This window comes from Monodelphis domestica, chromosome 8, assembly GCF_027887165.1.
Source record: "Monodelphis domestica isolate mMonDom1 chromosome 8, mMonDom1.pri, whole genome shotgun sequence".
Classification (NCBI taxonomy): Eukaryota; Metazoa; Chordata; class Mammalia; order Didelphimorphia; family Didelphidae; genus Monodelphis; species Monodelphis domestica.
Window position 1 is genome coordinate 17,662,798 of NC_077234.1, and position 23,014 is coordinate 17,685,811.

The 23,014-nt window shown below is 45.2% G+C and overlaps 2 protein-coding genes across 4 annotated transcripts in view; one reads left to right on the forward strand and one right to left on the reverse strand.

Annotated features, from left to right (window-relative positions):
- The window catches only part of KCNAB1 (potassium voltage-gated channel subfamily A regulatory beta subunit 1), a 440,657-nt gene extending 432,226 nt beyond the window's left edge, over positions 1 to 8,431 (forward strand). For all 3 annotated transcript variants that reach the window (XM_001363605.4, XM_001363525.4, XM_001363683.4), the window contains exons 13-14: positions 1,193 to 1,281; positions 6,395 to 8,431. In XM_001363605.4, coding sequence (XP_001363642.1) covers positions 1,193 to 1,281; positions 6,395 to 6,484 — 179 coding nt within the window. In that variant the 3' untranslated portion in view covers positions 6,485 to 8,431. The remainder of the gene's footprint in view (positions 1 to 1,192; positions 1,282 to 6,394) is intronic.
- A 5,924-nt stretch (positions 8,432 to 14,355) lies between these two features.
- On the reverse strand, positions 14,356 to 20,962 carry SSR3 (signal sequence receptor subunit 3). Its single transcript, XM_001363452.5, has 5 exons — positions 20,592 to 20,962; positions 19,713 to 19,839; positions 16,457 to 16,555; positions 15,225 to 15,356; positions 14,356 to 14,616 (listed from the first exon to the last, which is right to left on the reverse strand). The coding sequence occupies exons 1-5, from the start codon at positions 20,722 to 20,724 to the stop codon at positions 14,550 to 14,552; spliced, it is 558 nt and encodes a 185-aa protein (XP_001363489.1). The 5' UTR covers positions 20,725 to 20,962; the 3' UTR covers positions 14,356 to 14,549.
- Between the last annotated feature and the right edge of the window lie 2,052 nt (positions 20,963 to 23,014).

Sequence of the window (23,014 nt, forward strand, 5' to 3'; positions counted from 1 at the left end):
TCTCATCATCATGGAGCTTTCTGCTGCTTTGGATCTCACCATATCCTCAATACCTTCAGTTGCCTCTCTGACCGGGGGACTCTTAAAGCCTCCCTCCTGAGAGGGATCAGAATTTCCCAGCCAACTTCATTTCCCACCAGCATCACTGTTTGGTTTCCACTTTCTAAACATCATACTATCACTTCCCCACCCCTGGCCTATTGAGGGCCTCCCTGTTTCCTTTTCAACATCCTTGTATAAATGGTCTTCCTCCATCAGGGTGTAAGCTCCTCAAAAACAGGAACTGTCTTTCTTTTTCTGATTTGGATCCCTAGCCCTTTAGCCCAGGGACTGGCACCTAATAGACATTTAGTAAATATTTATTGACTATTGGTCAATTTAACTGAGGCTCTTCAAATTTAACAGGAAAGAAGTAGTCACTTGAGTCAAGATACTTATCTGTTGTGTCATGGTAAATCAATTGATTGTTATGAGTTTTGGGTTCTCTACTCATAAAATGAGGGGCTAAAATAGCTGTAATACTCACCTCACTGGGTGGTTGTGACACTCCCAAGAAATAGCATATAAAATACTAGGCAAGCCTAAAAGTTTGAAAGAAATGTCAGCTATCATCATCATCACCATCATCATCAAAGAGTCCCTATTAAAATGGAATACAAGGAATACAAAAGCAAAAGTCAGCCAGTCCTCACTAAGCTTTCCATGTAATAAAGGGCGACCACACACATAGGAGTTTTGGACAGGGAAGAGGGCTTTGCTCTGGGAAGTCACAAAGACAGTAAGTAAAAACCAGAGGATGGTTAATCATCTTGCCACTTCTGGAAGTAATTGTAATGTTGATTTTATTATGGTTCTCAGATCAAAAGATGGAAAACGACTTGTCTGAGGCCTCTATTGAGCAGAAAATTCAAAAACTCCAGTGTGAAAAGATTTATGATCATGGAGGACTCTGTATGGCTGAAATCAATGGGGTTTCACTAATCAGGATACTGTCACATGGCAGGAGTCCCATTGCTCCCATGGAATACAAGTTGGTCTGTCTACCCCAGAGTTGCACTTTGTAAATAAAATCTTATATTAGTAATAATAAAGGTTAACACTTTTATGGTTCTTTAAAGTTTGAAAATCACTTTACTTAGGTTATTACTCTGATAATTTTCAGAAGACATGATTGATTCTTCTTTTTCCCCAGCATGGTGCCTGCGGAATGAGGGAGTAAGCTCTGTTCTCCTGGGGTGTTCCAATCCTGAGCAACTTATAGAAAACCTCGGTGCCATTCAGGTAAGAAGAACCATTACCAAAGAATTCCGTCAAGTCTGATTTCCTGTGCTATGATGGAGTTCCTTGGAGTCTCTCCTTTGCCTCGAAGAATGATAACCTTTGAGTTGCCAGAAAGCCTCAAACTTCAAGAATATGATGAGTCTAGTTTGGAAACAATTATAATATTAAGCCATAATCTTTGCCAATAAACAACTCTGGGACATTAGCCAATGAATCATTAGCAAGTCTGGCAGACTCTGATTCCTTCAAGGAGACAGTAGAGGAATCCTGGACATACAGCATAAAAAGTGCAGTGTTGTTCCAATTTAAATACATGACTTTCTGTTGTTTCCTGCACTTCACAGCTGAGAATGAATAAGTGAAAAGATATTTACTAAGTTCCTATTATGTGCTAAGTTAACAGGGACATAAAATTAATCAAGACAATCCCTGCCTTCAAGGAACTGAGATTTGAAAGGGAGGGAAAGACAACATAGAGGGAGGAATGTTTTGGTCAAGGAGGTCAGAGATGATGAATAGGTATGGGCTATGTATACATGTCCTTTCCCAGAAAGATTGGGTTGGATTGGATTATTGTTCCCATAGATAAAGGTGGAAAACCAAGGCATTTGTTGGAGAGAGAAAATGTGAGGAATGGGGTAAAGAGAGGAAGAGAGAGGTATGCTGATGAAAGTATGACATTAGGATGGCCAGGGGAAAACAATGTAAAGGGTCTGGTACTTTGTGCCAGCAAATATTTAACAATAGTGTGCCCTCTCCCCCCCCCCCCTCTCTCTCTCTCACACACACACACACACACACACACACACACACACACACACACACAAATTGTGTTTTACATACTTTTCAGTATATGTTAACATTTTCTCCATCACTCTCTTAAGTTTAGATAGGTAGAAACAAGACCTCTAAGAGATCTCTACATGAAGATCCCTGAGCTACATATGGACAGCTTTAAAACATGACATTATTTATGTTCCATTATATTTTTCTTTGTACTGTTAATTGTTTCCCAATTACATTTGAATCCCGGCTGGGCTACAAGGTAGTGTTGTGGGCGACATGAAGCTAAGGGAGTGATCCCTCTGTTCTAGACAGTCAACAAAACAAAATATATGAAGTCCTGATTTGTAGCATTTGCTGATTTCCAAGTTGTAAATGTTGACACTGAAAATTTAGCAATTGGCTTGGAAAGTGTCTTGGATCACTGGCTTGATCAGAGCTGCTCAGTCTTTCACAGTTGATCACCATGACAATACTGCTGTTATGGGGTATACACCAGCTCTAGGGCACACTAGAAATTGTGAAACCTTCATAATTCCAGGGTTGAGAATGTGAAAACAAAGTGTGTATCTGTCTTCCCTCAAGACTTGGATGAACTGTTGCAAAGTAAAGTGAGCAGGACCAGGAGAACACCATCCACAATAACAGCAATATTGTCATGATGATCAACTGTGAAAGACTGAGCAACTGATCAAGACAGAGATCCAAGACAGTTTCCAGGGACCCATGATGAAAAGTGTCATTCAGCTCCAGGGAGAGAACGATGGAGTCTGAAGGAAACTTGAAGCATAATTTTTTTAAACCTTCCCCTTCCATCTTAGAATCTGTACTGTGTATTGGTTCCAAGGCAGAAGAACAGTACGGGCTAGGCCATGGGGGTTAAGTGACTTGTTAAGTCACACAGCTGGGAAATATCTGAGGCCAGATTTAAACCCGGGACTTCCCATCTCTAGGTCTGGCTCTCAATCCACTGAGCCAGGTACCTGCTCCCTGAAGAATAAAAAAGGAGTAGGAGGAAGAGGAAAAGCAGAAGAGGAAGAGAAAGAATGAAGCAGAGGAGGAGGAAAGAAGCATGAGGTAGAGGAAGAGGAAGAAGAAGACAAGGAACCATTTTGAAGTACCTTTCAGTTTGCAAAGTTCTGGATATTGTTGTACTAATATGACTGTAGTCAAATTGTGTGGCTGAAGCCAAGGGTTGTAATAAAAAATGTTTATCCATTAGCACAGCTCCCTTTATAGAAGGAAACTATTTCAGAGAAGAATCACATCTTTGTGCCTTGGCCTGAGGAGTAACTGGAAAGGATGGAGAGAGGAAACCATGAGCGCCTCCTCGTCCTAGATGAAGACCTGCCTGGGGTCAGGTACCAGGAGCTTTGCCAGGCCTGTTAAATCGATATATTTTTCAAATCTTCCTCCACACTCTCCATTCCAATCTGCATCCTGTTTGAGAATTTAAGACTAACTACTAAAGTATTGACTTAAGACCGTGGGTCCTACTAATAGCTATGGAGATGTAGGGGCCCAACAGCTTGGTGAGTGTAGCCCATGTTACCTTTCTGCCAAGAGAAATCCTCCTGAGGATGAAGCCTGCTGAGTGGTTCAGAACTCTGCTGCTGGTTCTATGAACAAAAGAGAAGCTATATCTTAAAGGGCTCAGAGACTCTAACAGCTGGAATTCTGAAAATGGTGGGGCTGGATTGACAGCTTTGCTTCATTCCTGCCCTGGGAGAGTTGAGACTCTTGTGAGTACATGCATGGACATAGAGATGGGAAGGAAATGATATATTGGAAAATTGGAAGAAAGCAGTGGCAATGAGATTTGGGGGGCAGCAATCTGAGAGACAGAGAAAAAGAGACAGGAGAGGAGAGAGAGAATAGGGGGTGATGAGATAGATAGAGAGAAAGAGAGAGAGAGAGAGAGAAAGAGAGAATGAAAGAGAGAGAAAGGAGAGGGAGAGAAAGAGAGTGAAAGAGAGAAGGGGAGAGAGAATGAAAGAGAGAGAGAGAGAGTGAGAGAAAGAGAGAATGAAAGAGAGAGAAAGGAGAGGGAGAGAAAGAGAGTGAAAGAGAGAGGGGGAGAAAGAATGAGAGAGAGAGAGAGAGAGAGAGAGAGAGAGAGAGAGAGAGAGAGAGAGAGAGAGAGAGAGAGAGATTAGAGAGATTAGGTATTTTCAGCAGACATTTTGTGTAGACTCAAACTGAGATGAAGGAGGTAAAGCCTGGACACTTTCTCCAAATCCCTAAGGAAGATCATTGTTGGAATGGTCTAGAGAAGGGTTTAATTTTTCTGTATTCCTCCCAACTTCTCCCTGATGACTGCAGATTTTACTATAAGATTTTCCATTATTTAAGTCATCCCTATTTTCTTATTATTTTGCTACTGTCTTTAAAACTATGATATAAAATTATTGAAATTTGTCAGTTATTAATAACTGGATTTTATATGTAATCAATTATAAATATGTAGTTTGTCAGTTATTAACTTGTGAATGGGAGAGTTACAACAGAGTGGGCTGTCCCATCTGTCTAAAATAGCTCGGGTTACTTTATCCTAGCCTGGAGCTCTGTGTTATAATTGAGGATGTTATCCTTTATGAATTTGATAAATAACTTTTGATAATCTTCCAAAAATGAGAATTTAAACTGAATGCAGAGTTTGTCTTCTTGTCTTGAGATTCACATCTCAAAGTAGGTAGTGAAATATTATAATAGGATGGAAGGGTTTTAGGGAAGAAACAGAGGGAACATATAATCTCTCTGGACCTGGATGAAGGAGGCTGGAGCAGCTTGAGAAACCATCATTCAAATTACAGTAGCCACAATAATCTGGTGAGGGGGATGAGCCAGCACTGGAGTTATCTCACCTTCTGACCTCCTAATGGGCTCTTCTTGGACGTCCAAATGGAATATGGGCAGAGCTGAAGAGTGGCCCTACCTGGTAAGACCAGAAAAGCACAGTCTGGGGGAAATGGCTGGACCCCCAAATTCCAAAGGTGGAGGCCAATGGAAGGAGCTCCATCTGCTGGTTATATATAAAATAGATGTTCCCCTTTACCTAAGTAGTTAAAAACTTGCTTTGTTTTCATTAGGTATCATATCATTTCGGATGAGACATTAAGTCAAGATTAAAATTGTGATTTTAGTTTTCACTTATAAAATTGCATAGGCAGTTATATCTTTGTGGCAACTCACAACTTCACCGGTAGTAGACTGGATAGTTCTTATAACTCCTTCCAGCAAATTCTTTCACAAACGAAGGAAAGTCAGAACCATGAATTAAGCTTAGCTGAAGATATTATGATAGTCTGTAGTTGCTACTACAGTAAGGCTCTCCAGAGAAGAACCGATTTAGTCAGGAATGGATTTCGGGCCAAATACCCTCTTTGCTCTCTATAGAACTGGTTACTTTGACCCTTCAGACATCTTGGATTGCCCATAGAATTAATCTCTCTGAAGGTCTAGATCGTGACCTCTTGACAACTTTCTCAACCATCTTGTTGCATAGCTACAAGCCCCCAAATGATGTGACCCAGCAATGGGGCTGGTTACTCTTTGAGCAGAGATATAACCCCAAAATAGGTCTGCCTTCTCCCTTTAAAGTCCTCTTCTTTTTCGTATCTATCTTTATATTTCTCCTCCTCCATCACAACGGAGACTCCATGAAGGTGACAGTTTGGGGCGGGTTTCCTTTGTATCCCCAGGGCTTAGCAGGATGCCCCGGGCATGGCACCAGATCAGTGCTTCCTAACTGGGCCTGCCAGAGCTCTGTGGTCTGCTGGCATTTGTCCTGAGAATTAAGAAGCATCACTTCACCATGAAATGGCATTATAGGATGTTAGGAGAACGCTATCAACGTGTAAGAGTAGGAAGAGAGGACAAATGACGCTCATTTTTGACTATCCAGTTCAATTAAATACAATAAGAAACTAAAAAGTCCCTCTCTGTGGCACACACTGCTAGTCAGTGATGGCACAGGGGACAGTGTTGGACTTATAATTATTAACATAATTTGGAAGATCCGAATTCAAATCTTACCTCATACAATGCTACCCTGGGCAAATCTCTGCACCATCCTTTGTCTGCCTCAGTTTCTTCACCTTTAAAATAGAGATAACCGTAGCACCCACTACCCAGGGCTGTTGAGAATCCAATGAGACACCATAAAGGGCAACAGAAATGTTTGCTATGATGATTGCCATTTCGACCATGCCATTATTATTATGCCAAGACAAAAGCCACCTAATCTCCTAACAAGCTCTCCTCAAAGGAAGGCTTCTATTTCCCTTGAGAACTCTCCATCCACCACGTTTTCCTTTTCTCCCCATCCCAGGTTCTCCCAAAGATGACTTCGCATGTGGTGAATGAGATCGACAACATCCTGCGGAACAAGCCCTACAGCAAAAAGGATTATCGCTCCTAATCCATTGCATGAGCCCATGGAAGTGCATGGTTAAACGAGGGGCTTGTCCGCAGGTCCGAACTGTACCAACATCCAGTCATCCGAGTCCCTTAGCAGCCTCTAGCGTTCCCGGATCCTCCGCGGTGTCTGCTGTTGCTACCGCGTGCGCCGACATCCGAAAGCACATCGAAGACTTCACCACCGACAATAGCGATTCTATTTTCTTATCTATGACTAAAGCGTCGATCCCTGCGTTGTTGCTCTGTGTACCTCATGCTTATGCAATGAAAAGTAGATGGAATATATCCATATATTAAAAAAGATTTATAACCTTCAGGTCTTCGGTAACATAAAGAAGGCTGTACAGATCTATTTTTTCAAATGAACAAAACCCACAGATGCGATTGTGAGAACTTAAAACGGACGGATGACTCGGCTAGAAAGGCTTGGTGAGGCTTAGGAAGCAGGCATCATTTCGGGTCTCTTTTTTTCTAAAATCAAGTTTTCTTTCACTTGGTCATTAACAGAGCTGTTCGTTATTGTTTATCCAGGGGGACCTGGGCACATCCTGGCACAGAGTCCCCCCAGCATGGAAACTCCCTCCCCCGAGGCGGATTGGCAATGTATGCATAATATAGTCCTAGCGGGTTCCCTGGGGCACAGAGAGATGAAGTGACATCTTGGCCACACAGCAAGGATGTGTCTCAGGCAGGACTTGAACTCAGGTCTTTCCAATTCCAAAGGCAGCCTCTCACTTGTCTGTGTTACCTTTCCTTTTGCAGTTTTATCCGTTGCGGTTTCTCTGCCTTTGTCAGTGTTCAGTAATGTTGTGTTCTTACAGATTAAATGAAGAGTTGTGAAGAGGATGGATCCCGTCAGAACTCCCCGGAGATGTTAGGGTGACTTTAGAAAGGGAGATGAGTGAGCCCTCTATGGAATCTTAGTTCTGAATAAATCATAAGCCAATGTATGTATCCGCAACAAAATATTCACTGTTGTCTCTAGTTGATTCAAAGCTCTTCATACATTTGACTGCTTGTAGGTTTAGCTTCTGGAAGCTTCACTAGTTGAGCTTTTAAGACATACACGTGCTCAGTTGCAATTTAATATTATATAATACCCAGAAAAAGCAAATGTTCGACCCTAAAAGGAACAACCTAACGCTTAGTATTGGGGAGAGATGTCCCACGAAGCAGGTCCTGCCTTTCCTGGAGGTGCTGGGTCACCTAGGCAGTAGCCCCTGGTCAGTGTGGAACCAATCCCTCACTGACCCAACCGAGAAATAAGGGAAACCTTCCTTCCTGGCAACTCCAACCCCAACAGGCTCATTAAGCCGTAGCATGCATGAGAAGCAGCATGGGCTAAAATCAAACCTGTCTGGTCAGGCACTGGTCAAGCTTGGACTTGAGCTGTGATGCACCCTGTGGCTGAACGAACCCCTTTATTGTTCCGTCATCCCCCTAATGGAAATGCTGGGGGCTCCCCCCATCCCTCAGAGGAGAGAAAGCCTGTCTTTGGGTTGGGGATCCAGAAATGATCCCATCACTGGGAAGAAGTACAACATTTCAGCCTTCATTTTCTCAGCAATGGGACCGTGTCACTTTTATATGAACCCAAAGAACACGGGATGGTAGAATTAATCTAGACTTATATTTACTTTCTTTACAGAGATGAGAGGTTCACTGCTGAATCTGAAAGGGTGAACGTGGGGCACCAGTCATTTTTCTTTGATGATCACGAACCTGTAACTATTTCACAGAGATCATTTTGTTCCCCATTCCTGTCCTCATCCACCCTGAGTGTCAGATTCATGATGGAAAAAAAAAACAAACCACCTTTAAGATTCATTTTGTATTCCAGCTGACAGTCTACCATGTGTATACATCAGATGTGGTGCCATGTGTCAGGAACTGCAATCTATTTACTGTACATTTGCTTGGAGATAATAAAAGTATTTTGTGCATCTTATCTTCGAACTAGAAAGTTTATTATTCAATGTTTTGCAAAGCAACATTTTGGTAACATCACAAAATAGGAAACAATTTATTGAATGGGATGTGTTATTGCTGTCAAGTCCAGATGGGAAGATGGGCGACAAGTAGAAAAAGGGGAGGCATACAACCATGCTATATATATTGCCTTAGATTATGGACCACCATAATGAGTCAGTCTATAAACACTCTGCACTTTGAATCAAGAGATATGAGTTCAGCTCTCCATGGGACCTCATTGACTAGGAGGATGCTAAGAGAGAGTCCTGGGGGAAGAGTCAGAAAGGCAAGTTCAAATTCTACTTTAGACACTTAGATGTGTAATCTAGGGCAAGCCACTTAATTTCTCATGACCTCCTCCCTTAAAAAGAAGGTGTTAAACTCAATGACCTGTACAATTCATTTCAGCTCTAACTCTATAGTCTTATTCTTCTAATTAGAACAAAAACCAGGGTTAGACAACCAGGCTTTTGTCCCAAGATGCCAAATTTTAAGGGTATTAATAGTATTAATAGTCCTTCCACAACATAGAAATAACAGAGTCCAGTGACTGGTTAGTAATGAGTAGCAAGAATAACAGTAAGGATTCCTTCCTTCCTTCCTTCCTTCCTTCCTTCCTTCCTTCCTTCCTTCCTTCCTTCCTTCCTTCCTTCCTTCCTTCCTTCCTTCCTTCCTTCCTTCCTTTCTTCCTTCTTTCCTTACTCCTTTCCATCTTTTCTTCCTTTTTTCTTCCTCCTTTCCTTCCTTCCTTTTTTCTTCCTTCCCTTTCTTTCCTTATTCCTTTCTTTTCTTCCTTTTTTCCTTCCTCCTTTCCTTCCTTCCTTTCTTTCTTCCTTCCCTTTCTTTCCTTCCTCCTTTCTTTTCCTCCTTTTTTCCTTCCTCCTTACCTTCCTTTCCTCCTTCCTTCCCTCCTTCTTTCCTTTTTCTTCCTCCTTTCCTTCCTCCTTTCCTTCCTTCCCTTCCTCTCCCCCTTCCTCCTTTTCTCCCTCCCTCTCTTCCTTCCTCCCTTGCTTCCTTCCTTCTTTCCTTCCTTCCTCCCTTTCCTTCCTTTTTGGGAAAAAAGTAACAGTGAGAATAGAAAGCTATACATGAAATACAAAGCTTCCAGACAAAGGGTTAGGACAGGCTCCCCACTCCCTTGTGCAGCAGCTTATGCCATGACCTCTTTCTCCATTCCCCTGCCCCTTGAAACAGTTCCTTCTTAAATAAGAAAATCTAGCCCAAGTCCCTCATTTAATTTTTTTTTAAACCCTTACCTTCCGTCTTGGACTCAATACTGTGTATTGGCTCCAAGGCAGAAGAGTGGTAAGGGCTAGGCAATGGGGGTCAAGTGACTTGCCCAGGGTCACACAGCTAGGAAGTGGCTGAGGCCGGATTTGAACCTAGGACCTCCCATCTCTAGGCCTGGTTCTCAATCCACTGAGCTACCCAGCTGCCCCCTTAAGTCCCTCATTTAAGAGATGAGAAAGTAAATTCATAAAGCTTAAGTCAAAGGCATGGGACCTTGATCAGCTGGGGTTAGGGTTCTGCTAATTCTTCAAACAAGAACCAGAGGAGTTCTTAAGAGTATGGAGTTTCCAAGTGAAAGGAGCTTGGAGAGACTGTGCATGAATAAGAAAGCCTTCACTAGCTCCTGGACCTTCAGACAGAAGGCAAAGCTGTTACTGAATAGTACTTGGGACATCCATAGGAGCTGCCTCCCACCCCCAAAATCCTGTACATTAATTCAAGGGCTCTCAGCCATGTTTGTGTCATGGATCTCCTTGGTGGGCTGGTCAGAATAATGTTTTTGCCAAGAGTGGGAGGAAATACTAAATTTCAGTTATAGATTAGTAAAAAAAAAAAAGATACAATCCTTTTTTCAACTAAATTCCCAGCTTCCTTGCTGTGGACCCCAGACGTCAAAGCCCCACTAATTGCATGGGATTATGTGCCACGCTTGGGAAAGATCTCCAGTAACCTTTTCTTTTTTAAAGGATGAACACTGTGTTCTTGGAAGCAAAATGAGCAGTCACGGATCTCAAACTCACAGCCAAGATGGCAAGAAGAGAAGAGACGGACAAGGCGTCCCAGGGCTTATCCTCCCTTCCTCGGCTCCCTCCAACAAGAGCGAGTGCCAAGGTGTGGCCCAAGGAGGCCTCGGTGCCGGTGCCCCTATTGTGCCCACGTCACAGGGGAAAGGCAGAGCTGGGGCCCTTGGTCTTCCTTTGTTCATAAATAACTGCCATCCTCCTCTGGCCTTTTGATCGGCCACCTCAAAAGCTGGAAATGCAATGAAGCGCGCCTCAAATGAGGCGGCAGATTTAACCCCCGACCCTAAAGGAGAGCTTTAAGGAGGTCCGAGATTTGGGTGTGGAGAGAGCGGAAGTTTCAGGGAGCGCCCCTCGGTCCAGGGGCTGTCCTTGAGGCGGATGGCCCTCCCTGGCGGTCCGTGACCCTCTGCTCTAGACCGCTACGCCCCGGCGATTGTGCCCAGGCTCGTTCCCCCTCGAGCTCTCCAGAACTGGTGAGCAGACCAGAATCACGAAGCCCAGAAGGGACCTCGGAGGCCATTTGGCCCATCTCCATTTTACAGGGAGTGCAGTGACTTAGCCAAACTGGGATTCCAGCCCCGACTCCAAGCCCACCCTTCCCTGCCCCAGTCCCTTCCTCTCTTCGCCACCCCGTTGCCCCCAGAGCCATCAGTAAAACTCTGAAAAGCAGGGGATCTCCTCCCTCCAGGACTATGCTGACCCAAGACCCCAGGCCCCAGGAGCTCCCCCAAGTCAGCTCTGCAGCCAAGAAGCCGCCTCAAGGTGGAGACTGAGCCCAGACACCAGGACAAACGGTTCAAATTCCTCTGGAAATGGAACCTCTGCTGGCTGCCAGGGACTATCTCCAGCCTCAGAGATGTGTTTGGGGAGCAGCCAGGTAGCACAAGGCAGAGGGCACAGGGCTTGGGGGTCTGGAAGACCTGAGTTCAAATCCTTTCTCAGACTCCAACGTTGTGACCCTTTCAAGTTCTTGCCCCCCCCCCCCCCCCCAGTTTTCTCCGTGGTAAAATGGGAATAAGTGCACCAAAGAATCAAATAAAATAAGCCTTGAGGGGCTGGATAACTGAGCTAGTGTTCCATGGTAGTGGGAAGGGAGGAAGCATCTGGGGGGCTTGTCAAGAGCTTTCAGTCCCAGAGGAGGCAAGAACGAAGGCGCTGCAGAGGAGGAGGAGGAGGAGGAGGAGGAGGAGGAGGAGGAGGAGGAGGAGGAAGAGGAGGAAGGGATCTTCACCTCTGCCTCCCAGACTCCCCTATAATGCAGAGCCCAGCGAAAAAACTGTGCTTGGAGGAAGGGGAGGGATGGGGCGAACCAGGGACACTCAAGCTGCGACTGGAGTACGTAGATCCAATTTTTAAAACGCTTAAAAGCGGGATCTAAGGGAAATCTAAGGGAAACTTCTATCGGAACCAATAAGGTGTCACTCTTTTCAGTGAAGAGGGAAATGATGGAAACATATAATGGGGGGGGGGGGGAGCATTTTATTTACAGGATTTCACTGGACTCGCATAACCACCTTTTGAGGTAAATGCCCCCCCCTTCCCCATTTTACAGCTGGGGAAACCGAGGCAAAATCGATGGCACGCCTCACCCAGAGGACTGGGCTACGGTGCCAGAGGCAGAATTTTACCCTAAGTCTTCTGATTTCACTCTAACCACTCCACTAGGCCATAAAGACGGGTCATCCCTGGTACGAAGCACAAAGAGGATAAAACATACCGGGCCGACCCAGAGCGGAATGCCTCATTCTTATAAAAGGTGTCCTGGAAGAAACAGGGACGTCCTATGGGAAGGACTTGGAAACGCTCTTCTGAGGGGTTAGCGAACAGAAAACGTCCCCCCTCCCCCCTTCCAAGCTATTCAGTCACTTTCAGTAGAAACTAACGCGGCCCAACCCCCCCCCCCCTCTCCGCTGCCAATGGAGGCTCCGGCGGCCCACTGCACTCCCTGGCGACATCTTCCTTTGCCGCGGAGCAGCTGCCATCTAGTGGCCGTCCTGTACTGCGCTGTGGGACTCCAGCATGGAGCTGATGCCCAGGAGCAGCTCTGCCCATCTGCAGCCCAGCCGGTCCCACCACAGCTCGTCGCTGTCAGCATGGCGGCTTCACCTTCAGCTAGCAGGCTTTGCTGCGCCGGCCTGGCCCAGCTGGGCCCAGGAATACTCTGAGCTCGGGGAGAACCATCCCGTTAGCCCCAGCAGGATGAACTGTAGTTGAATGAAGTGAGCCGGACCAGAACACTCTGGGCCGTGACTGCGGCTGATGGAAGCAGCCGCGCTGCCTGGGGCGTCTCCAGAGGCCTGGGGGAGGCGGGGATGACCGAAGGGGCAGAAAGAAATACGGGTTTCTGAGCATGAAATAAGGGACAAGAAAGCTCGGGGAGAAAGGGCCTACCTATCACAATTGTCCCCGTCAGCGAGTTCTCTGTACATTTTCCCTCTAACCTTACTGAGAATTGGTGATCAGCAGCCAAAGGAGGACACCAGGAAAAACTAAGAAATGTCTTCCTGAGGACAGTCAGGTGGCTCAGTGGATAGAGCCAGGACCAGAGACAGGAGGTCCTGGGTTCAAATCTAGACTGCTTCCTAGCTGAGTGACCTTGGGCAAGTCACTGAACTCCCATTCATAGTAATAAGGATACCTAGTAGTGATCTTAGTTGAAAAGTAAGGGTTTAAAAAACAAGAAACGCCTTTCTTGGAGCCATCTATCTAGAGAAAATAAACTCGTGGCCTTCTACATTTTAACAAAGTACCCCATCAGAATAGGAGTTTCAATGAGAGATAAACATCTGATAAAGGCGGTTTCATGGCACTGAAAAGGCTCTGACAAGGTTACAAACTCCTCCAGGTCACCAGGGAAGAAACCAAAGTGTAGAAAAATGCAGCGACGGGCCCAAATTCCCGAAGCCAGTTCCTGACGCCCAACCTCTAACTTTCTACCATGCCATTACACAGTAACGCCAGCTGCAATAAAGAAAATAAGCATAATGTTTCTTTCTTAAATTCCAAACGGAATTGGAGTGGTCCAGAAGCGCAAGCTCCGCTGCCGTATGCCCTCACGGGGGCTTTAAAGAAGGACCAGACGTGGTGGGGACCGAAAACGACGCAGAACGTGAAGCCGCCGTCCTCCGTCCTCCCATGACAACGGGTCAGATGTGCACAACGCCCACTGGAGTGTCCAAAGGTCCAAAGCCACAGGAAGCCTTTTTCTAGACGCTCCTAGGATTCCACGATGCAGACCACAAGGCTTCCTGTGGACTTTCAAAGGCCAATATTCGGTGGAGAAATGTGTTGACGTTTGCCTCTGGGGATGTCGGTGACATTTCGAACCCAAGAAGCTGAACCAACAGGGTGGACTCGGTCAGTGTGACCGAGTTTCTGACCACATGGGGCGAACGCCATGGAGAGCATTCAAAAGTGAAGGATTTAACAGTATATCCTTATGTGCCTGGCAGGACAATTCTGCTGGGTTTTTAATAGTCCCCTTTACATAACAATTTTTTTTAAATCATAACTTTTCTAGTTTCCCACCATGAAAAAATGTGGATGTCCATGCTTTCTTTTAAATGAAATATTTCAAATTCTAAATTTAGGACAGTTTTTGGTCTGTTTAAAAGTACAAATAAGGCTGCTGATGAAAATAAGAAAAAAAAAGACTTCGTTTTGGCATTTGCTGTTAAAAAAATTATAATTTTCTACTGGGAACACAGAGAACCAGTTATTAACTTCTTGCTATTATAAAAACAACAGAACAACTCAGGTTACCGTGACCTCTGACAGGTCAAGGAAACAAGTTATTTTCTGCTCAAATATGATTATAGCATATTACAAAGTACTCTCCACTATTTAATCAATGTTCTGGAACACCGAGTTTTCTGATCAACTTATTTTATTTCAACAATCTGTCAAAAGGAGTCCCAAAACTGAAGATTATTTTACATTTTTCTTAGTTTAAAAAACATACACAAAAACCTGTTAAATTGAAGTATAAAAAACAATTCTTGCATGTTTCCCTCCTTTTCTGCCCACCACAGGCCGCCCCCCCAAAGAGGTATGTTTCTTCATCTATTTGGAGCCGGTAGACAGCAGGGCAATCAGGCCTGAGGAGGCACTTATGGATAAGATGTAGTTCCTGAAAAGGGTGAACTGTCAAGGAAAAATTCAACTAGAACATGCCTAAAACAGGGGAGCTCTTTCTCCATGTGGTGATTAATCACAAGAATCAACAACAAATCTCCAAGACCACCAGATGTGAGAAATGCCAGCAGGAAACCTGCCACCATCTTAAAGAGCGTCTAGAACGCAGGGGTGGCGGCCAGTTCATCGGCCCTGGACGTAAGCTTTAAGCACGTGGGGCCAGTATGAAGGGAGAAGAGGGAAGGCATGGCGGTGCCCTGGGCCCCTGCTCATCCCCATCTCGGGTTCTCGACTCCAGATGGCTCTGCCTGGGCCTGCTCCTTGACAGACTGGCTGGGGAGCCTCCTGGGCATCCCCACAAGACTGTGGCTGGCTGGCTCTGGCTCTCTGACATCTTCGCCTAACGGAGTCACCTGGCGGCCCCAGCGATTTGTTCTTTCCCTGACCCCAGAGCTCTGGAGCCAAAAGGATCGCTTCCTCCAGTCCCACAATTCTCCTGAGGAGGAGCTAAGTAAGACCCTCTACAGCAAAGGGTTGACACTCCCTCCATGAAGGGTCCCAGGCCTTGGCTGCCCCCGACACCCCCCTCAACTCAGAGGATACACAGTCGGGTTGAAGTTCTTGAGGATGAAGAAGGAAGCAACGATGACCAAGACCAGGAACAAGGTGTTGTTGTAGAAGATGGAGAAGGTTGTGGCTTCATAATCGGCAACTTCATTCTTCTTCCACAGGATCCTGCAGACCCAGAGACCGCGACGGTGAGGCCTGGGCCCATGAGCTCACCAGGGCCCTCACTCAGCCAGGGGGCCAGGTCAGGGGAGCACCGTGCTCCAGGGTAACAAGGCCCGGGCAGTCCCTTTCCCTCCCACAGAGGGCCTGGGTCCTTGGGTCTGGAGGAGGATGAGCACCACTCTACCCCCTCCCTCAGCCTCACTAGAAACAGGAAGCATGAGGCAGCGCTTTTGGGGGGAAATCACCTCCACAAAGTAATTCTGGAAGGAAGGGATGTTAGGAAAAGCCTGGGGCTGCAGTGGGGGGTAAGGGGGGGACCTTCTAGGCCTGAGAGGCAGCTTGTGTAAAGGTCTTGAAGGTGATGCCAGAAGGCAGGCCAGTTTGGCTGACCAGAGAGGGAGGAAAGGCAGCTTTACGGGTAAAGGAGGCTGCACTGGAGGCTGCACCAAATCCTGTACCTCTGAGACAGTTGGATGAAGGAAAGGAGGCCAGGGGGACTCTGATCAGAATGCCACATCTCCACCCCCTCCAGTTCTCCAAACCTGTTATTAGGCTGGCCCAGGGAGGTACAGAAATAAATCATCTCTCTCATAGACCATCTGGAGTCTCTTAGGCAGCTAACTCTGTTATTCAGGGACTGATTTATCCAGACCTCTTCCCCATTTCTGCAGCTCACACTTTTGGCAGCCTGTTGTTCTTAGCGCTAGGAGCTAAATCAGAAATTGGCAGGAGAAGGGGCAGAGAGAGCCCCACAGGCCCCCCTGCTGTCAGCAGCTCTGGCCAAGCTGGGGGGGGGGGGGGGGGGGAGCGGAGCTGGCAATGACAGCAGGCGCCATCTCCCAGTTCCCCATTTACAGAGATAACCACAGACTGGCTAGGAGAGACCAGAGCACTGGAGACTGGAAAGAACCGGAGAGGAAACCCTAGTCTTGGACCTTTCCTTTTACACCAGGGGAAACGAGAAGAGGGTGGGGGAGCTCACACGACTTGCTCAAGGTCCCAACACAGAAAACCTCCACCTCTTTTGATGAGAAATCTTAAAGACCCAAAATGCCCTTCATGCTGCTGTGACATTCGCAAACCCTTCAATTCCTAAACCCAACCTTTCGTCCTTCTCTTTCCGGGACATCTTCCTGTTGTCGGCCTCAGAAAGTTTCCGAGTCACTTCTTTGGAAACAGCATCCTCTCTCTTCTGGGCTACTCTGTGGAGAAAACAGCGCGGGTTCTCTCAAGCTCTGGGTGGGAGCACCCGGCCTGACACAGTCCATCCTCACCATGAATCTGGGTAGCTGTGGGATACTTTACATGAGAGAAGAAGGCGGATGAGTCCCCAGCCTCAAATTTAGTTTAAAAACACAATGTGCTGTCGGCCCAAAGAAGGCCAACTGACCACGCTTTTACCAAGACACTGTCCAAAGCTCTAAGAGTCATTCGGTTTAAAGGACAGAAAATGGGCCAATAAATCCATCAATGTAGTCATAACCACAACTTTCTCCAGTACCAATTCTACTTACCACTCATTACCTAAACAGCCAGGTGGACATGTCATGTTCTACTCATTTGACTAATCAGTAATAATAGGCACAAGAATCCATTGCCCTACCAATAATTAAAGGGGAACCAGCATGATTCCGGATACATTTATCTCTGTGTGACACCACCTGGACAAAGGGGAAACCGCGTGACATGAGTTGGTCTAAATTTCCTCTGAGAATGGATCCCACATGTGACCTCAAGAAAACAGGGAGCTGGCCCCAGGAGGATCCTGGAAGATGACCCGGGGTCAAGTGAAAAGAAGTCACTCCCAGGAATCAGGCCAATCCAACACAATCTGAAACACCAAGAGGTAAGTAAGACATGATCTCTGCCTCAGGTCCGCCTTTTGATCACCAGGGCAAAGAAAACAAAAGTCTGATGACTTTGATGAATAAAATTGCTAACGGAAGGCAGGAATGCAATTTAAAATGACCTGGTAAATTAGAAAAATGGTCTTCACAGAAGGCAATTTAACCCAAACCCTCTGTGTAAGGAGTTAATCTAGAGACTGAAGAAAAGAAATATCAAATGAAAATCAAATGGCAGAGAAGGAGCACATGTAAAGACCCAGAACCACACTAAGACCAGGAAGATCAACTTGGCACAAAGAAAAAAGAAAAAAAACAAGTGACTTGGCAAAAGGGAAAGGGAACATGTTACACACCAGGGAGGAATTCAGAGGCTACAAAAACTGAATATAATCCACTTTGAGGCTCACTACAGAAAACACCAGGATAGTATTGCTGTACTAAAGGGAGATGCCTTGTTAGGTCTGGGAAAATAATCTTTCATCTGAGCTTTAAGTAAAACCAGATTTCTAGTGTATAGCAAAAAAAAGATGTGGAAAAACAAGAGTTTCCAGAAATTTAAAGTATTAAAAAAATACTTTAAAATTAAAAAAAAATTTTTTAAGCCCATTTGGGGAAGATAAAAGGAACTGGGCTATTTAATCCAGAGTAAAAGCAACTAAAGGAACATGATATCGTCTTTAGGTAAATAATAATTAGCAGGTTGATTTTGGAAGGAAGGGAGGGAGGTGAAGGTGGCGGAAGATGAAAGGAGGGAAGGGGTGAGGGAGGAAGGGGAGGTTTAAGAGAAAGGAGAGATTTGGTAGGGTAGAAATCCAGTATTGACCCTCAGAGGAATAGAATAACCTACCAAGACTATGGACTCCCTAATCCTGGAGAATCTTCAATAACACAGATGATCATGTCAAAAGATTCATACATTCAAGTTCCTGAAGCAAGGCCAGGGGAAGTATTAAGTCTATGGGTTCTACAATGAATCTATGAATCTGAGAGGTCCTCTCATGATCTCATAGTCCTTAACACCCAAACTGGTTCTAAAATACTTAGCATGATGCTGGCCCATGAAGCATATGCTTGTTGACCAAAATGGACATTAAAACCCAAAGTGGATTAAGATTAAGATAGTCACAGCTCTAAGGTTGAGAATCTTCTGGATCAATCAACAGTGGTGCTGGGAATCTGTAGAATCCAAAGCACTGACCTGGACACACAAAACCATAAAGAAGGAATAAAGCACAGCTGGCAAATGCCAAGTACAACCATGGATGCAAAGCAACAAAAACCTTCCAGACAAGACTTTCAGAAGCTAAATTTCCTGCTGAGTTTTAAGGAACTACTTGACCCAAACTGACGTTAAGGATGGGGAGCCTAGATAGTGGAAGAAGAAGATGGAAGGCAGATGGGTTGGAGGGGCCCAGCAGGGTCAGCTAACTGCCTTGATCCAAGAGAGGTCCAAAAATCCTGGGTATGAAAAAATATGGGGAGATGCTGGGATCCCAAAGGTTCCAGCAGCTCATGGAAGATGACTTAGGCAAGGAAGAGACCAGTTACAAACCCAGGGTTGAAGGAATGAGGTTTATTCCTACCTCAAGCAGAAGCAGTGTGAAGGGAAAGGGAAGCAAAGTCTGAGAGCCTGGAGGGAGAATCCAGCTGCCTTGGGTCTTGGGGTGTTTTCCACTGAAAAGATTTCCAAGGGCTTCCAGAGGATCTGGTGCTAAAAGATATCTCAAGTCCACAAGATTCAACTATTTACAGAATATGAGTCAGGGGACCAGCTGTCCAGTCCCTCCTCATTTTAGAGATGAGGAAACACATCTTTGGTGGCTTGCCTGATGTTCTATGGCCCTGATGAGGCAGAGCTCAGAGGAGACCCCACTTAAATATCCAGGCCAGGTCCTATCCTGCTTCAGCAAATCAATGTGAAACATAGGAGGCAAAAGCACCAGAAGATTGTAACTGAGCAATGATTAATCTTCAGGAATCATTAGGCCTGCCAACCGCGATTTTAATGTGATAAATAGGAATTCCTCATATTTTTCCTAGTCTTGTGCTAAATTCAGAGACAGAAAACATAGCTGGGAATGCCTGAGGATGCAATGGAAGAAGACAGGGATCCTCTTGAAAGGATCTTTGCCATTTCCCACAGCAGATACCATTTCTGAAGGGCTCGGATTTATACACAGAATGCACTCACTATGCCGAAATTCAGTCCACTTACTTCAAGGATGGGGCTGTGGGTATGTTGTTGCTTCTACAGGAGGAAGTTTTCTGCAGTCTTAATAATTGAACAAGAACATTCTAAGGCTCTAATCTCTGCAGTAGAATGATCCCTGTGGTATACTTAAATCTATCAAAATCTTTAAGTCAGTTTTTCAATAATATCTAAAAGTAATTCAAGGAGCTATTCAGAAGAATAAAAAAAAAACATTGCTAGGAAATTTAAAATCCCAAGAAGCTTTTAATGGGAAAAAAATCTTTTTTTTTTTAATTAAACTTTCACCTGCAAAAGACTTACTTGTGTTTCAGAACAAACTTGACGTTCTTGTATGCAAAAGCTACCAGGTAGGTGCTGACCAGGGTCATGACGCTGTAGAGGACGGCAGACTGCACGAGGTCCATGTGCCATATTCGCCAATAAAGCCCTGCAAAGGACAAAGGCCCAATGGGACTAGAGCCGGGCCTCCAGACATACCAGGGAGACACAGATTCCTTTACACACAGCGTCCCAAAAGTCATGGTGCAGCTCTACGGAGTGTAAACACTACAAACTCACAAAACACATCATTTGAAATTATTTCATTGCTATTTATGCTTCGGTGTGCCCGTCCTTGTGCATTGCCCGAGCTTCTGGATGCCACTTTCTCAGAGCCCTGGTGCAGAAGTCCTGCTTCCCTGGCCACTTTGGTCCCTGCTCTCCATTGGACGCTTTCCTGGGGGAAGTGTCAGGAATGCTCTATCTGTACCAAAATTTCATACTCTGGGGGATCTCAAGGCCAGGATTACAAATGCAACCAATCCTATAAGTAGCCCTTCCTCCCTGGGTGGGAGTTGTGAGGGTCAGCACTGGCGGTGGAAGGCAAAAAGGCGTCTGGGAAAGGGCCCTAACCGGCCCTGAGAAACTCCCAGGCAGAGCCAGGGCTCCATATGCAGCAGGCTCACTGAATTAGTTCCATGCCCCACCCCCACAGGGCCGGTGTGCAGTAGTCTCTCTCCCAGCCTGAGGCTCCATATACAGCAGGCGCCTAATCAATGCTTACAGATTCTAACTAGACACGACGTCCCCACTCCCCATCCGCACTCCCACTCCCTCGGGGTAGACAATAGTCTCCCACCCGGCTGGCCTTCCTTAATGAGGAGCCTCCTGGGCGGGCTCTCGCTGGCCCGCAGAACTTACAGATGGGGATGGCCGACACTATGAAGGCATTCCCGAAAAAGAGAGCCGATGACTTGGCCGACAGGTTACGACTAAAGTCCTGCAGGAGTAGGTCCTCCTCCGACTGCTGCTTGAGGCCACCCTTGGGAGCCATGGCCGGGACCGAGACACGAGCGACGGCAGCTCGGGGTCCGGGACTCCACGGAAGCCGGCGAGATCACCAAAGGCGGGCGCCCCGCCCCTCGCCGCCGCCGTACCCTCCCCCCCCCAGCGACCCGTCAGCGAGCGTCCTGGAGCGGGACTGCCGTCGCCCTCCGTGAGCCGGTCTCCAATTGGGCGGCATAGCCGCCAGTCTCTAAAATTGTGACGTGTCGGAATGGCGAAGACGTTCACTTCCGGGTCCGGTGCGGCGAAACGGCGACGTGGCTGCGAGCGGTTGTGACGCAGGGTAGAGAGGAGGGATTTGAGACCGGTTCAGCCGAGGATTAAAAAAAAATATATTTTTTAGACAACTTTATTGACAACAAATTTTACAGACACTGGCACGGAAGGCCTCCGGGGAGGGTGGGAAGGGGGATGGGCATGTGGGATGGAGTACAGCCTGAGAGCTGACGTTACTGCAGAGAGAAGGAGCTTCTTTCCCTTCTTTGTTCAACTTCTGCATTCATTCACTCATTCACTTATTCGTTCATTCATTCATCCTCCCTCCCAAGTTACCTGCTTTTTAACTATTTGCATCTGTGTTTATTAACGTTATGTTTGCACTGTGCATTTACATATATTTAATATTTTATTATTGTATATAATTACATGTGCATATTATGTATATAATTAATAGCTTGTAATTACCGTGTATCTATTTGTATCTCAATATTGGCATTATATTGTATACATATATTTAATATTTCATAATTTTATGTGCATATACAATTAATAATTTGTAATTATTTTGTATCTGTTTGTATCTGTTTATTAATGTTGGACTGCTTACATATATTTTAATATTTTGTATAATTAAATATGTATACTATGTATATATAATTAATAGCTTGTAATTACTGTGTATCCATTTGTATCCAGAGGTTTCTTAATATGTATATATTTTTAATTTTTCTAATTGTGTATATGTATAATATTTGTTATAAGTTATATCTTGTGTATAATGTGTAACAGATCTGTTTGCACTTATTAACATGTTTATTCTATGTATGTATGTGGAAAGAAATATTTATATATATTTTAAGGCTGCTGGGTTGCACTGGAAATGGAGAACAGGGCTTGGAATCAGGAAAACCTGAATTCAAATCGGGCTCAAGCACTTTACTGACTGAATGACCTTGGGCAAGTCACTTACCTTCTGCCTGCCTCAGTTTCCTTATTTCATTCAAGAAATCTTCATTAAGTGCCTACAATGTGCCAGCAATGTAATAAGTCCTGTTGATACAAAAAAGAGTCCAAAGATGAGGATGACAATGATGATTGATGATAGCAGCAATAACAGTTCCTATCTCCCAAGGCTCTTTGGGGGGAAATAAAATGAGCTCATTATAAAGTACTTTGCCAGCTTTGGAAGGCTAAGTTATGCTCTCTGTACCTCATTAGAATGGAGGCTCCCTATGAGTAGGGATCATTTCTTTGTCCATCTATTCCCAAGCACATGGTAACAAGCAGCATTTCTAAAGCTCTTTTAAGATTTGCGAAGCTACAAACGAGTGAGTAAAGTGGGAGGGTTCTGGCCTTTGTCATTTCTCCAAGAAGCCCACAGCCACTGCTGCCATTTAGGTTTTGGTTGAGACCCTTCAGTCCAACCTGTTCTGGGCACATAGCACTGCAGATGTAAGGCTCGACTGTCACTTCTCTGGGTCCTGATACATTCCACAGACAGGGCACTGCCCTTCCAACTTCCCTTGGAAGCCTGGCCAATAACCATTCTTCATCACTTGAATGTCAATTGAGCGAATGTTTGAACAATGTAGACATTGTTCCCTTCCACTCAGTATAATAATTTAGGTATTAAAATTCCATGTGTGGCAGGTGAAGACAGAAGGTAAGGAAAGGTTATGGTCTTTTGAAGTGAAAACTGACTCCCAGCATTTATCAGCCCTCCCCCCCCCCCCCAGAGTGTGAACAAGTATTTGTTTCCATGACTGTGTTAATAATTATGATGATCATTTTGCCACTAGACTTATTGTGTAACCTTGGGTAAGCCTGGTATGTAAAGCCAGGGGAGTGCTAGTCAATGTTTAACTAACTGTTGGCCCTCAGAAAACCTCAACACACTTTTAAGTTTAATCTGCATTATTAACATTTTCTCCATCACTTCAAGTCCAGACAATTGACAAAACAATCATCACCGACTTGGTTTATATCCTTTGGTAATTTCTGAGGTCTAAATGCTCTTACTGATAATTTAACCATAGACTCTCCGGGCAGGTATGAGCTAT

Excerpts from the sequence above, each read along its gene's own strand:
- SSR3 (XM_001363452.5), bottom strand. The coding sequence starts at position 20,724 with ATGGCTCCCAAGGGTGGCCTCAAGCAGCAGTCGGAGGAGGACCTACTC. Across the intron at positions 19,840-20,591 it reads AGTGTCGGCCATCCCCATCT|GGCTTTATTGGCGAATATGG; the intron begins GTAAGTTCTGCG and ends TGTCCTTTGCAG. Across the intron at positions 15,357-16,456 it reads CGGAAAGAGAAGGACGAAAG|GATCCTGTGGAAGAAGAATG; the intron begins GTTGGGTTTAGG and ends CTGGGTCTGCAG.